We start from the raw sequence: 16,569 nt of genomic DNA, 5'->3' as shown, positions 1-16,569 counted from the left end.
AATCGAAAGTTTCAGCCACATGAAAGTTACCAAAAAGCCGAAATAATTTGTTACGTCAAAATTTCTCAATTGCATGCTTTCGATTTTTGGACCTCGTAAATATGTCTTTCATTCAGCAGGTGTTGTTTTTCCATCATCAGGTGTGCAACTGGAATGAAATGATCCACCCACAAGCGGCGAGCTTGTCGACACCTTGCGAATTCCTCTTAATTCGCAATTATTATCTGCCTGCACCCAGTTGCGAAAGACCAACGACGCCCATTGGCGGAGTGGGTGGATCCACTTTGAGCGGGAAAGATGATAGATCGGTTCTGCCTTCTTAATTGGGTAGGCCAGGCCTCGATATATCCCGCGGCAAATGTCTTATCGGGACATCTAAGGCTTTTTAATTTACAGTAAAATTAGCGTGCATGGACGAACGAACTTATTCCTGAAAATTCTAGAATTGCTTTGGGAAAGACCACTCATTTTTTTCAAAGGAACAAAAGAATTTACCTCAAAATTGTTATTTATTATCTAGCACTGCAAAATATTGATTCACATTTATGGCTGACTACAGGACTGTGCACAGAAATTTTGCGGCCGGTCACAAATGACTTTTACGGGGCCCCCTCCATATTGTTGACCCTCTATATTTCACCCTTCATTGAAAAATATTGGGCCCCCTAACAGGTTCGGGTCCGGGCCAACAGGTGCCCCCTCCCCCTCCCCCCTTGCACGCCCCTGGTTGACTATACTTCTTAAAATTAGCTGGGTCTAATTTTTGGAATCAACGATAAAAATCAAGGCATCATAGCGACCTGGCGTTTGGTATTTGGCGATACTTGGTTTAAGGACTTCGAACTATTCTATTTATTTAGCACATGTGCACAGAGGCGTTCTAATGGAAGATCAGTGTGACCTCCCAAAATTTTCCTCATTCGACAAATTTTGTCGGACCATTCGGCAACAAAATTGCAACTTTTCCAGAATTTTTAAGTGTCTCTTTCCATTTGACGTACTCATGAATGCATGCCCGTATTTTATCATTCGGTGAAATTTGGAGTTCCATATGGCAAATTAAGAATTCCGCCCTCCTAAACATTTAGATTCGGGGCGCTCCTGAATGTACAAGTTCATATTGCCAATTTGTGAAGATACTTGAATAGAAAGAAAGATACTATCACCGGTAAAAGAAAATTTTCGATCTTTCCATTAGCGGCACACCCATATTACTCTCTTCCGTGGCTGATGAAATGAGACATTTTTTTTTTAAGTAAAGAGGTTATTTCATATAGCAGTGGCGTCAACTACGGGGTGACGGTCAACCTCGGGTGTCACCCGTCTGGGGGATTACATCCGAAATGGAATTGTAAAAAAAATTTTCAAATATAACTCTGAAATACATTTTTAAGACTACAAATTTCCAGGAGGAGGAGGGTGACGCCACAAATTTCCGTCCCTGGTGTAACGCATGCTGGGTACGCCACTGCACATGGTTAAATAAAATGATCAAAATGTAACGGGAAATAAAATGTGCTAGAACGTAACAAAATGTTTCAACATAATTTTGTTTATTAAACTTTCTTTAAAAAAAAAGAAAGAAAAGAAAAGTTAGAAAACGAACTTTATGGCAAATTCTAACCGCCAAGGCGGCTATATTAGCCACCAACGACGCCGACCTTTTTTTTTAAAAAACTGATTTTTCAGTTTTAGAATGTGTTGTCAACTCAAAATTTTCGGATCACAAACACCCCTGACTTGTCCTTTCTTAAAAGTTAGATGGGGTAAGTGCGTTCTATATTGGGGGGCAGGTGCAACTCATGAAGTTTGCCTTTACTTTTGTTTGTAATTCGTATACTCAATTCACCCTTCATTTTATTTCTTCACGAACTCCTGCTAAATTCCAGTTGTGTATTTATTTTCGAAATTGGAGTGAACCTAATTCGAAAGAGTGGACCATGGAGTGCGTATTTGAAGGATAATCTTCAAGCAGCAATGTTTTTTTTAAACAACAGGAAAAGGAGGGGTCAAGGCAGCAGAAGTTTATTTTAGGCATTCTATAATAAGCTATTGAAGACCATTTAAAAGGCAGGCGAGGATAGAGATCTTTATTTGGTTAAAAATAACCGAAGAGATTTTAAATCTACGGAAGGTATTAATAATAGGACGAAAAGGTAATTATATAATATAGATAAAATTAATTAATACGAAAATAAATAAAATATGGAATTAAATAATGTGGAATATAATAATATAAATTGAAATTAATAAAAACAAAAAACCCAACTACGTAAAAACCAAGAGAAAAACTAAAAAAAAAAAACAAATCAAGCCAAGTAGATTAGAATGTTATCAAGTACTACTGAATAACTACACCATTGAAATAGTTTTACAATCGATACACACATAAGACATCATAAAATCAAAAGCAGAAAAGAAGGATAAACAGTCGGGGCCCAATCAAATTTTACGGGGTTCCTTGATTGGTCAAAAAGAAATGCGCCCCGACTGTTGATTCTTCTATTTTGCTTTTGAATTTATGATTTGTCTTATGTGTGTATCGATTGTAAAACTATTTCAATGGTGTAGTTATTCAATAGTACTTGATAACATTCTAAACATACTGCGCTGATATTTTTTTCTTTTAAGGGTTTTTTTTTTCACGCAGTCATGTTTTTTGTTTTTATTTAATAATTTTTTATTTCATTATGATTATAAGACGGTAAATTTCGAAATCTTGTCATTTCAATGAGAGAGTTTATATCTTGAAGGTTACTAAGTAACTTGCAGTGGTCTAAACTACTGATCATTTTAACTCGGTTTAAAGCTACATGTGCTTGACCTTTAACAAAAATGCACGAACTTAAATCAACAACTTCACAGCTATATAAATAACCTGTATAACTCATGATGACGCGAAATCGGAAACGTCGTCAGTCAAATCTTTCTCGCAAAACTAAAAAAGCCCATCAAGAAAGTACACATGGCGGAACTCAGTCGTCTGAATCAAGGTAAAAACAAATGCAACATGTTAAAGATTAAAATCAAATTCGTAGACTTAGTAAACAAAAACTTCAGGCAGTGAAAACGCTACCTGCATTTGTCGCTCGCCATGTCGCACGCAGGTAGTATGCGACACGACCCTTAAATAACAAAGGAGCGACTTAGTGTTGATATGGTGAATTTTGATTTCTGCCATGTGTTTAGTGACACTCCCAAGGTTAAGTCAAATCGATTGACGTAAGAATTATCGAAATTGTCCAAGGCGTTAGACTGATAAACACATTACCCTCCTTTGCGTCGCGCACGCGCAGTCGGGTAATAAGTCTTTATTGGAGGAAGAAGTAACAGAAGATAAAGAAATTAAGGATTTGGAGAATCAACAAAGGGGATTTAGGAGCTTGGATTGTTTAAAATATGCAAAAAAAAAAAAAAAATTAATGTAGAAGGAATTAATTCAATCTGGTGATATGAGAGCTCGATGTGAAATATTTCTGAAAAACTGGAAATAATGTTTCTGGTGCTACTTTATAAATTTCCACATTATAAAGTGGAATTAATAAGAAAATAATAAAGATGATTTCGAGAGTCTTCCGCATTCTCCCACGACTAATTGTAAGAACGAAGAATTAAAAAAAAAACTTTTTACTTCCTTTTACAAAAAAGAAAGTATTGTATTCGCAAAAAAATTTTCACTCAAAAATCGACCTTAATCTCCATTTTGCTCAACCCCGAATGAATATTGATTTTTTTTTTTTTTTTTTTTTCGACTCGACCACACGTGGATAAGTGCTTAAAAACGCATAGACGCGCGAAATATCCATTTTGACGATTCCCGAGTTAGTTACAACGAGTTTTCTCGTGACGTCTGTATGTACGTATGTATGTTCGTATGTGCGGATGTATGTCACATAACTCAAGAACGGTATGTCCTAGAAAAATGAAATTTCGTACGTAGACTTCTAGTGGGGTCTAGTTGTGCACCTCCCTTTTTGGTTGCATTCGGGTGTTTCTAAGGGGATCTTTTGTCTTTTTTGGGGGGGGGGGGAATCATTGTTAATTTCGATGTAAACTCAAGCGGTGTTATAATTTGGCGGACACTTGACGATATATCGCCAGTCTTTTGGTCGCCAAGTTTTGTCACCAACTTGGCGACATTTTTTTTTTCAAATCTGGTTTCATTTTGGCCATTATTGGCAATATTTAGAGAGTTGACCATTGAATCACATTAAAATGTCCAATATTGGGAAAATTAATCTGTATAAACGTTTTTTTGCTCCGGGTCGCAACAAACTTGGGGTAAAAATATTTAAAGTGTTTCTTTGCTTAATCCAAGACACTACTACCATTAAATTGATGTAAAAGGAAGTCATGTGATGCACACCAGCACGCTTTTTTTCAAAAGAAATGTTAGAGGTGCAATATGTAAATTGATAAATTCTAAATTAAAAGTATTGTTTTACGTCAAGAAGATCGTCGAAAATGTTGCTATCCAAGGTAAGAAATTTAGTGTCAAAGGAAAAAAAGCTAGAGTCTGTGGTTGTTGTGTGTGCGCGTTCATTAAGTATATGTATTACATCTACAAAGATATATATCGGTACAATTTGAAATAACTTGTTTTAGTGCAGTTTTTGTAATTTTCATGAAGCGAAATTTAAAATGCTTTTTTCTTCCTGCAGGTATCTTGATGTCAATGATATTTCTAGAATGCCGGAAGACTTGAATATTTTCAAAGACCTAGAGCGCTTGTATGTAACTGAATATTTTATTGATTTATAAACAAGAGTAAATGCAACGAAATAAGACTTGTACCGATAGTCAGACACATAAAAAGAATTTTTTTCTATTTTGTGAATAAAGAATAATCCACGTAAAAATAATTGGTAAAAAGATGTGATTTTTACTATTTACTGCATTTACAAAATGGAATTAATCTTTCATAAAAGCGTTTAATGTTTTTTAATCATAGATTTGAGTGTAAAACGGCACTCCTTATAATTTTCCCAATTGTATTTGCATCGTTTAAAATATTTATATTTTAGTCAAACGTCAAACAAAATTTGTACGAAAATCGCCCATAAAAACTCTTTGGCAAACATTTTTCCAGAGTGCTAAAAATTTTCTCGAATCTAGCTTAAACGTTCAAGCATATACTGCATCTTTCTACTTTCACGAGCAAAACACTATAAATTTTCATATTCACGCCCTGTTCTTTGACAAGAAAAGACATAAATTATACCTAATTCAAGGATGGGGTTGTTTCCTCCGTCAAAAGTACTTTTTAGTCACTAAGAATGATATAATAAGCAAAGGAGAAAAAATTAACATGGAGCGAGAAAAACTTTTATTTTCCCGACGCTTTATTTTTAATTAATTTTTAAAATGTCCGATTTTAAAAATAAGGCGTGGTCTTTATGACGTCACAAATGATGAACTTCGGCGGATGTGTCTATCGCGTTTTTACGTTATGATAATTAAGAAGCGAATTAAATATTGCACTCTGCGCTTGCTATCAACCATATCGTTGCCAGTACATGTGGGTAAAGAAGCAAATTAAATATTGTGCTCTGTGAATGGCATCAGTGAATGCATGTCATCATTTGTGTTGTCATCAGTAGAAGCATAAGCAATGAAAGCGCACCGATTAAAATAATTTTCAAAAAATATTTAACTTAGTCAAATAATTTAAAAAATGGTCAGAATATGTTTTTTAGCCTGTTCTTTCCGAAAAAATACTTTTAAAATTTCGGAAACGACCCCATAAGAGTACTAATGTTCCAAAGTGAAGTATCCAGAATTCCTGCACTGAAGTCTATTTTCAAAACTAGGAGAGAAATGAAAAACCTCTTTAAATGTTGTTGCTTTGCAAAAAATACATCGTTGCAGTAAAGACTATATTTCGTTCAGTTTGAAATTCTTTTTCTTTTCTGAAAAAATGAATTATGAACACCACATTCATTTTCCTGGAAATGCATTATTTACATTATTTTAATCAATGTCTAACTCCAAACTATATATTTTACATAATTGTATAAATTTTAAAAGTTTGTAAATTAGTTTTTTTTTCTTTTAGGGATTTAAGCAATAATCAAATTACAGTTCTACCTAACAATATTGTTGCAAACCTCAGCAAGCTTTCTACACTGTAAGTATTAATAATTTTGCAAATGTTCCTAGGTAATTTTTGAAAACTTAAATTTTAAAAAATTATATCACGTTTGTTCATAAAATATATCATATGTTAGACAGTAGAAAACGTTCACTTTTTAATCGTTTTACATAGTAAATAATTCAAATGTTTACATGTAGAGCATTAATAAAATCATTTTTCATTTGCTTTATTCATTCTTAATTCAAAATTTAAATTTCCCTCCGTTTCTTTTATTAGTAATTTACTTATTTTTTAAGCAAAAGCTTAAACTATCTTCATCACCTTCAATTCAAGTTTTAAAATGATATGCTATTTTATAAAACACTAGTGGCACCCGCACGGCTTCGCCCGTAATAGAAAAATTAAAGGTCTTTTGGTTCGCTTGTATATTTACAAATAATGTATGGTGAATTTTCTCGCCAATTGGCTTGTACCGACGTTACGGTTCCACGCTATGATAATTTCGTATCTCGCCAATTGGCTTGTGCCCATGTTACGGTTCCACGTTATGATGATTTCGTAATTTATGATAGTTTTTTTCTTAAAATTGGAATAAAAAAAAGAACCACATCGAATTTTCGAAAAATCGCTTCGAGGTGCACACCCCCATGCTACATACTAACTTTGTGCCAAATTTCATGAAAATCGGCCGAACGGTTTAGGCGCTATGCGCGTCACAGACATCCTACAGATATCCTACAGACATCCTACAGACATCTAGACATCCTCCGGACAGAGAGACTTTCTGCTTTATTATTAGTAAAGATAAAAACTAATTGTTCTTGAAATATAACAATAAAATGTAATTTCTTTCATTTCAGTTCAAACCAAAGGTTTACAGATGTAAAAATTTGTAGTTTTCAGTTATGTGTTTTGCTTTTTTTCCCCCTTGCCATAGAGTAGAAAATTACAAAATATTTGCTACTTTGTCAATAAGTTTCAGTTTCAAAATCAAAATAAATGTTATCCAGTAATGAATTTTTTAACTGTTCGATCCGGTGATGGTGCTGTCATCTATCGGTATATAAAATAACGGAGTCAAGGCACTTAATATGCAGTCCTCGACATAAATACAGTTGTAGTCAGTTGTGACTCTGAATAGGAATAGTAATGAATTTTAAAAGGTAAGAAAGATTAAATTATAAGAGAAATGAAGACTACAAATGCAGATAAATCTAACTGCAAAAAGTAAATAAATAAATAATCACATCAGACGAAGAATCTGAGAAAAACTGTGCAAAAACAAATTATTGAACAATGATACTCCTCCTTCAAGAGTTCACATTGAGGGTACATAAAACAGCTGTTGCCGGTGACGTAACGAAGGGGGAATAGGGAGTCATAACCCCCTACCCATGAAGCAACAAAATTGTATGTATGAACACATTGAAGGGCCTAAAATTGCGCTTCTAGGCCTTTAATTTCGAAAAATTTCATTAGACTACATGAAAATTTAACATAAACCCCATGAAAATTTTTCGTTACGCCACTGACAGTAGCAACACGATGCGTTTCAAGTGTATCCGATCAGACGCGATATTTTAAACAAAGCTAGAGCGTTATTTTAAATGATTTTACAGAAAAACTAAAGATACGTAAATATTATCTAACTTAGTGCCTGCTTACATGCCTGCAGTTATGTAGTATAAGTATTTTTTTAACATTTAAAACGTTATTTGAATAATTATTTTACTTTTACAGCATTTTAAGCTATAACAAGCTGCAATGCATTCAAGTTGACAGCTTACTGGGACTAAAATCTCTTCGCATTTTGTAAGTATGATTTTTGAAAATTCTTAAGTTAAAATTTTAGTTTTAACTCAGAAATTCAACATAATGTCCACCCACATAAATGATAAGAAAATGGAGGTACAACTGAATAAACTTAGGTTTTTGAGAATAAGCATAAAAGAATAAAATATACCTGAAAATAGTTTTTTGACTTTGATTTTGTATTATTACTGTTTCCTGAATAATATTTTATCTTTAATTCAGGTGTTTAATATTTTCTTTTCCCTCAAAAATGAAATATCTTTTCCCAGGTCTTTGCAGGGCAATGACATATCTATGATACCTGATGGAGCTTTTCGAGAATTGGTGTCTATAACGCACATGTAAGCTATTTTCTATTTTCATAGAATCGTTAGCTTTTTATGAATTTGTTCGTTAAATAATTAACCAGAGTTTTTTCTCAGAACAAACGACTTTAAAATATTGCTTTTTTGGTGCATAATTGCTACTATAATGAGTAAAAAAAATTATAATAGAACTGAATTATAATTAAATACTTATTTTAATTTTTTTTGTTACCAGTACATTCTTTACTAGCGGCACCCGCAAGGCTTTGCCCCTGGTGGAAAATGAGAAGGTCATTTGGTTCGCCTGTATATTTATAAATAATGGATGATGAGTTTCTCGTAATATGCTATGTTAGTTTGCTTGGTCTACGTTATGGTAATTGCTCATCCATGTTATGATAATTCGCTCGGTGCAGAGGAATCAAATCCGAACTAAAATCATAGAAAAAGAACAAAATCGAATTAAAAAAAAAGCTTCGAGGTGCACATTTCCATGCTACAAACTAACATTGTGCCAAATGAAAATCGGCCGAGTGATCTAGGTACTATGCCTGTTACAGAGATCCAGACTTTTAGCTTTATTATTAGTAAAGATAAACATTATTATTCTTAGTCACAATGTGGCAATTGTTTAAAACCTTTTTTTTTTTTTTAAATTTTATACTGTTGTTTTAAATATTTCAAATTACATTTTTTTTAAAGCAAAGAAATATTTCGCTGCACAGAAAGGGGGAGGCGCAATTTCATACTGAAATCGGCAAACATAACTTGAATATTAGCTTTCTACGATTGATTGTCTAAGTTATATGCATAATTTCTACATTATTGTAAAGCTAAAGCAACAGCTAAGAAAATTCTGCCATCTAGCGGGTGCACACGCGCAATATGTCTTCTTTGCACAGTATACAAGCTCAAATTGTAAGCAACAGAATTTTTGTGAAGAGTCAACTTTACATCTGATTGCAATACCAACAGTCTAATTATTACGTAAGTTAAACGTTAAAACAAACTTTTTTTTAAGGAAATCAAGTGATTGAAAAAATATTGCTTGATTGATTATTTTTTAAATTTTATTCGAAATTTCAAAAATTTTATAATAGTGCAATTCTGATATTGTTTTCCCCATTGCTTGATTTTATCCTTACAGTGCATTAGGAGCCAATCCATTGTACTGCGATTGTAATCTAAGATGGTTGTCTGAGTGGATCAAACAGGATTATATAGAACCAGGTATCGCCAGATGCGCTGAGCCACGATCAATGAAAGATAAATTGGTGCTGACTGCTGCTTCAAATGGATTCGTTTGCACAGGTAAAGTTAGTTGCTGCTTAAGCTTTCCTGATCGTGGTAAATTTTGATCTTGCGTTTTTGATATTTCATTAGCCATTCGTTCACTGGGAGGCAAGAACGGATACAAAAGAGGGGCGATCACCCTTCCCTTGAGGGACCCTGCAAGGGTAGTTTTTCCAAATTAAAGTCCTAAAACGCAAGTGTAGCTCATCTTTGATGACGTAAAGGAATGGAATGGGGTTCAAATCTCCCCTCGCCCCAGAGACTTTTTCCAATTGAAGTTCAATAAAGCAATTTCAGACTATCTTTGGGGATTTTATGAGGCCTATCCCCTCGCAAAAATAAAGTTTTAAAGTAACGATTGTCGATATCTTTTAGGTAGTATTAGAGACAAGAATGAATTCAGTGACTTTCCTCTGGTAATTTTTCGAAACTGAGGTTCCAAAAAGCGTAATTTTAGACCACCTCCGATGATGTTACGGGAAATGGGTTTTAAAACATCTCTCCGAAATTATTACGATTCCTAAAGCGCAATTTCAGAATTCCTCTTTCGACGGAAAAAGAAGGACATAGGTCCGGGCACCTCCTTGAATAATTCTCTAAATCTCAGTAGCTTTTGATAAAAATGATGTGGCACCCCCTCCCCCCCCTCAATGTAAATCAGATACGTAGTGAGAGGCAAGTTAAAAAAACTCAACCGCCCCTCCTTGAAAAAATTCTAGATCCGTCCTTGCTGAAAGGTTATTATTTAAAATAAAAATTTAAAAAAAAAACTACTATTTGTGAAAGAGGACTTCAGAACCTTAATTTGAAAAAAACCTCATTTCAAATGTAACTCTATTTTCCATTAAAGAAACTAAAATCCTTCAGTTTTATTCCTTTTATAGCTTACGAACATTTTGCTCATCGCAGCGAGAAGTTGTTTTCCTTGCGTAGACACTCTGATGGCAGAAAAACAACTTTTACAGAATTTATTATTATAGGAAATTTACATACAAAAGATTTCCGACCGTCAAGTTGTGGATTAAATCAGAAAAAGAGAAAGACACACAGAAAAGAAGGGAAGGCTCTTGAGCAGAGGGTTTCCAAACTTTAAATTTCTAAAATTAGGTTGTAATATTTCAATCTCTATCGGCCCGCTTCAATTTTTTCTTTCGTTATCTGAAGTGACTAATCAGCTAAAAACACCCAGGAGCGCTCTGAACTTAAATCTTTTTTGGAGGGCGGAAATTCTTAATTTGCTGACTGGAACACTAAATTTTGCCGAATAATCATTTGGCTGAATGGAAATTCAAATTTCACCGAAAGATAAATTTGCCGAATGAGTCATTCCATGTCAAGTGACCCAGGGTTCCCCACTCGACCATCTCCGATTTGGATGAAACTTTATAGAAGTGTAGAGATAGATGTCTTTGAAACTAACCTATGCAAATTTTCAGCTTCCTTTTTATCTTTTAAAAATATACTTTGCAATTGAAATATGATAGAAGAAAATTATCTTGTACTGTCTAATGTATCAGTCTACTTTCAGAACAGGATATTTTTCTATCATATTTAATTTGCAAAAGAACTTTTAAAAAGTGAATTTAAAAACTATCAGACTAATAACAGTTGCAAAATCATTATTTGTCGGTTTCCATGGCGGCATTCACCATTCGTTATTTATTGTGAAACGAGAGTTTCTCGCTAACGACTACATTACGAGTATTTCTATAACGAGTATTTCTCAATCTCATTTTTATACGCATATCTGAAAGAACACCATCGTAAAGGAAAACTTTTTTATAGGAAAAAATATGTTCTTTCTAATGGTACCAAAAAGAACATGCAAGGTGACAAACTTGAGCTACAGCGCATTAAAAATAGGCTATTTTTCATGTGAAGGATTTTGACAGCCTCTTTGGATGCCAATATCTTTTAGAGAATCAATATTTACGCTCTGCAACTATAGCCCATTAAAAACATGTATATTGACAATAAAATTACAAAGTACGAGCTTTTGAATCATTTTTGTTCAGTATTTATGACATTCTAAAATATTTTTTTGGTCATAGGAGTCATAGAAGTGAGTCTTATACTCTCATTCTGCACCGAAAATTTCTTTTTACAAATATATTTTTTTAATAACAGCAAATAAAAAGATCGTTTTTTGTGATTTTTCTAACATTTGGGGGGGGGTATACCCCCCAAGTCCCTCTTTTTGTAATCGGTGTCCATGATCTTGAACTTCAAACCTCTCTTGCCCATCAAAACTATGTTAGCAGTTAATATAAAGCTCCTTTCACCTCCAAAAAAAAAATTGCTCTAAAACTAAGGAAAATTGAAAAAAACTTGGGGGGGGGGGGGAGGGGCTTTTAAGTGGTACGTATAGGGGGGAAGAACGGCTGTAAAAGCTAGAAAAGGACTGCTCATCATAATTGCAAATGGATTACACACAACAAGCGTGCAAATTGTGAAACAGACAGGGCTACACCAAACATGCAAAGCGGAGGGGAGAGGAATTTTTTCAAGACTGGTTCGGTTAGTTGTTAAACTATGCACATAGTGCAGATAAAATAATCAGCAAGTAGTGCAGTAAATTCTGCACTAGTTAAGTTAAAATGTGTTTTTTGTGAAGGTGAAAGGCTGCGGGTAATCGAGAGTTTACTGTATATTCTTAATTCCTCGCAAAAATTATTTCTTATTTATTTGTATATGGAAATGTCTTTGTATCTAGGCAAACCCGAAGCAGAAGTTTTAGCAAAATGTGACGCATGCTACACCTACCCTTGTCAGAATGGAGCAACGTGCAGACCAAAGCCTTTACGTGACTATGAATGCATTTGTGCTCCTGGATATCATGGAGCAAATTGTGAATATGTCATTGATGCCTGCTATGGAAATCCATGCGCGAATGGAGGCACCTGTAAAGTTCTTGAAGCAGGTCGTTTCAGGTAAAAGTTAGCCCCTTACCTCTATGAGAAATACACTTGAAATGTACTTCTCATAGAGGTAAGGGGTCATCAATGCCTATTCTCAAAACTAAAATATCATTTTCATACTCATCTCTTATAATAACAATAATCAGCTTAGTGTCTGGAGTAGGTTATAAATAATATGACATTTCTCAGACTATTGGCCATAAAAAGCATATGACTTAAATCCTATTCTGGACGAAATTTTTGTGACCTAATTGAAAAAATGGGCAATTGGGTTCTGTTTCCCAAATTGTTCCATTGCAAGTTTTTACTGTAGGCCTAATAAATTTATTGAATCTAAAACAATACTCCAAGTAGCAAGGATTTTTTATGCAAAAAAAAAAAGAACAAATACAAGGTCAAATTGGGTCACTTCTAAGTTGTCATGAGTACTAAGATTGGGTACTTGGATTGGAAACCATTGCTTTAAACAATTCCTTTTGAAAGAAAATGTATTGATAAGTTTTTAAAAATATTTTTTTCAGCTGTCATTGTCCTTCAGGGTATGAAGGCGATCGCTGTGAAACCAACATTGATGACTGCATTGATAACAAATGCGAAAATAATGCTACTTGTGTGGACCTCATTGAAGAATACACTTGCAGATGCAACTCTGGTTATACAGGTTTGTAAAATTGTGTTCGTTTTTTTACTCAGCTTCTTCTATTTAGTAGCAAGAGTTTTGTGGGTGTATAGATACTAAGTGCATAAGTGTAGAAAAGGGGTACATTAACGCTTGGCAACTTGTTTATTATGTAACATGGCAGAAACAAGGAAACATGTTTTATATCGCCAGCATATTTACTCCTCATGCTTTGAATTTTTATTTTAATGGAATGTTATTTAATGGTTTGTTTGATTTATGCATACTAGGCAGATAGTATTACTTCTTGGCGGATTTTTTAATGGTTTTAAAGGGTCTGATTTGTTTGGCTATTTTTTTCATATTTTAGTGGAGCTTTTAATCTTGTTCGATGGCTTGCCATATTTACTTGTCGTACGCAGGCAATATTTTTTTTCTTTTGCTTCATATATTCCTACAAGTCATTTCTGGAAGAGTCAACAAAAATGTGGAAGTGAAGAACAAAGTATATAATCTATAAATATGTAGATTCAAAAATAATGTGCCAAGAAAAGAAACCCTCAAAAACGCATTAAAAAGGCAAAATATTAAAAGCTGAATGGTGTTGCCAAACAAAACATTTCTATATAACTTTGACTAAACATGGTAACAAATATTATGAGTTGAGTTTCCTGCAGATGTAAAATGTCACCAAACTAGAAAAACGCCTATTTAAATAGGGATTAATTCCTTATACCTCCAATATTACTCTCTAGATGTCTCTCTAGGCAACTAAATCTTTTCATCTTTGCATATTTTTAGTCATTAGTCAAGTGAATTGCTGTTCTGATACTAAATTTCTTGCTAGATTACAAAAACTTCCCTTGAATTATCTTAATGTTTAATTCAAAGTTGCAAAATTACATTGATTTACATTACGGTAGGATTTGAACAAAATGCTCTCTTTAAAGTACCAAACATTTTTATAATTTAATGATGTTAATTTTTATTATTCAGGAAAGTCATTATAAGTATAAAAAGCTACAATGCTTAAATTTAAGATTTTTCTAAAAGTGGAGTTAATAGATATTAGCCCTGAATGGCTCACTTGGATTATTTATTCAGCCCAAATCGGCTTTATTGAATCTTCCCCATCAGTCTAGATTATTTTCAAGGAGTACACGTGAAAACTTTTGGCAGTGCTTGCCTTGAACCTTAGTCTATTGTTGAAGAAATACATTGATTTATTTTTAACCAATGATCTAATTTCTAAGCTTAGCATAATTCTAAAACTGTACAATGAATACTCTTAACCTTTTTATTCCAGGAAACTATTGTGAGAAGAAAATTAATTTCTGTTCGAAAGAGTTTAACCCATGCAAAAATGGAGCTACATGCATTGACGAGAATTTTTCATATAGGTAAATTCATATCAAGTTCAAATCTAAAAGACAATAATATTTTGCACTGTACTTTCATTTATTTTGTTTTATTTATTTATTTTTAGCTGTGCATGCTCTTTGGGTTTCACTGGTGACAACTGCACTGTGAATATTAATGACTGTTTGGATCATCTTTGTCAAAATGGCGGAACCTGCATTGATGGGGTCAACAGTTACAGATGCCAATGTCAAGATGGCTTCTCTGGAGCATTTTGCGAATTAGAGAACATGGTAGACTTGCTTTACCCTCAAACAAGTCCTTGCCAGCAACACGACTGCAAGCACGGTGTGTGTTTTATGCCCAGCAATGCAAAAGATTACATCTGCAAATGTTCGCAAGGTTTCACCGGAAAAAGATGTGAATCCCTGACAAGCATCAGTTTCCATGAGGGTTCTTATGTGGAACTTGATCCTTTGCATACGAAACCCGATGTGAAGATTTCGATTACGTTTGCAACAGAGCAAGCATATGGGGTTATTCTGTACAATGGAGAATCCCAACATTTGGCAGTTGAGTTATTCAGAGGAAGAATAAGAGTCAGCTACGATGTAGGGAACTATCCTGTGTCAACCATGTTTAGCTATGAGACTGTATCTGATGGAGTACCCCATACAGTGGAGTTGTCTCTGATAAAGAAGAACTTTACAATGCGAGTTGATAATGGTACATCCAGAACAATAGTCAACGAAGGAGCCAAAGAATATTTGGAAGTATCTGCACCTCTGTACATCGGCGGAGTTTCGGAGGAAGCAGCTGTTGAGGCTCTGAGACAATGGCACTTGAGAAATGCATCTAGTTTTGATGGTATGTAACAAAAAAGTTCAAGTTTCTTCATAAAATTTCTTTGTTCCATGCAACATTTATGTTGCAGAAAATCATTTTATAAAAATTATATTACAACGTATATAGTAAGTGCTTTCACTTAAATAAAATGAAGGGCTCAGGGCAAGAATATGATATGCCACATGATGTAAATTTTTCAGTAGGCCAATTTCCAACTTGAATTTGTAGAATTTTTCAAAGGTAGTATACATTCTATTTTCTGCAATACTAAAACTAGAAATGTTTTTCTCCAAATGCCATAATCCATTGTCATGTTTAATTCAATTTCAAAAATGAGGAACAAAAATTTTGATCTAAAAGTCACTCCTTGTGGATTGTCACATTTCTGCCCCAAGCTCTTCAAATCATTATTTTGACTGATTATTTCCTTTCATTCCCCAAGTAAAATAAGTATGAATTCTTCAATTTCAACACAGCAGCAAACTTTTTAATTGCCCAGAAATGATGATGGAATGATTGCCAGGAAAGGACTGATCCTTTATCTGGACTGAAAGCATCATATGTGTTTGGACTGAAAGCATCAAGTTCCTGATAACAGGAACTTGATGATGCTGAGCAAAATTTTTCATGAGAATATAAAATTTGAATTTTGGCTGGCTTTCCACTCAGCAAAAGTTTTGTGGGAAGACTACCAAAATTCAGACGTGCATGTTCTGATTTTCAATTTGAAACAATTAAAAGATGCATGTTTTCTCCTTTTCCAGGATGCATTAAAGATGTTAGACTAAGTGGGAAATTACTAGACTTCATGATTGCGAGGAAACAGCAGCGAGTGACGCCAGGATGCGCTGAGCTTGAAGATCCTAAACCATGCAAAGACAACTTGTGCAAGAAAGGCAAATGCATTCCTGTCGATAAGATCAGCTACGAGTGCCAGTGCCGGAAAGGATGGAGTGGTGTTCATTGTGATAAAGGTAAGATTTTTTATAAATAGTAGAACCTCTTAAGTAAGGGGCACTAAAGAAACTAGGTATTTTGTCCTTTAAATAGAGGTGTCCATTCTTGGAAGGTATAATGTATTGCTTCAGTATAATTCTGTAACAAATGCAAATTATTAAAAATTTAAGATTAAATACTGAAAATGTATCAGTACTAAATACAGTTCAGGAATTCTTCATATTTAAAAATCAAGATTTAATCAAAAATTTAGTAATAACAAAATTTTGTAACTTACAGAAATTATTTCAAAGCATAATTCAGTACATGAATTTGTATAATATTATGTAATTTACAATGCAATTTAATATAAATTGCAATTATAGC

The 16,569-nt window shown here is 33.9% G+C and overlaps 1 protein-coding gene across 1 annotated transcript in view; it reads left to right on the top strand.

Annotated features, from left to right (window-relative positions):
- LOC129220172 (protein slit-like) overlaps positions 1-16,569 on the top strand; it is a 442,768-nt gene that overhangs the window by 413,385 nt on the left and 12,814 nt on the right. The window contains exons 24-33 of the mRNA XM_054854526.1: positions 4,662-4,730; positions 6,056-6,127; positions 7,835-7,906; positions 8,176-8,247; positions 9,359-9,522; positions 12,218-12,434; positions 12,944-13,083; positions 14,348-14,441; positions 14,528-15,267; positions 16,011-16,220. Coding sequence (XP_054710501.1) covers positions 4,662-4,730; positions 6,056-6,127; positions 7,835-7,906; positions 8,176-8,247; positions 9,359-9,522; positions 12,218-12,434; positions 12,944-13,083; positions 14,348-14,441; positions 14,528-15,267; positions 16,011-16,220 — 1,850 coding nt within the window. The remainder of the gene's footprint in view (positions 1-4,661; positions 4,731-6,055; positions 6,128-7,834; positions 7,907-8,175; positions 8,248-9,358; positions 9,523-12,217; positions 12,435-12,943; positions 13,084-14,347; positions 14,442-14,527; positions 15,268-16,010; positions 16,221-16,569) is intronic.

The sequence above is a fragment of the Uloborus diversus genome, chromosome 4 (genome assembly GCF_026930045.1).
Source record: "Uloborus diversus isolate 005 chromosome 4, Udiv.v.3.1, whole genome shotgun sequence".
Taxonomy (NCBI): Eukaryota; Metazoa; Arthropoda; class Arachnida; order Araneae; family Uloboridae; genus Uloborus; species Uloborus diversus.
The sequence above is the reverse complement of the archived record's forward strand: the minus strand, read 5'-3'. Positions and strand labels throughout refer to the sequence as shown.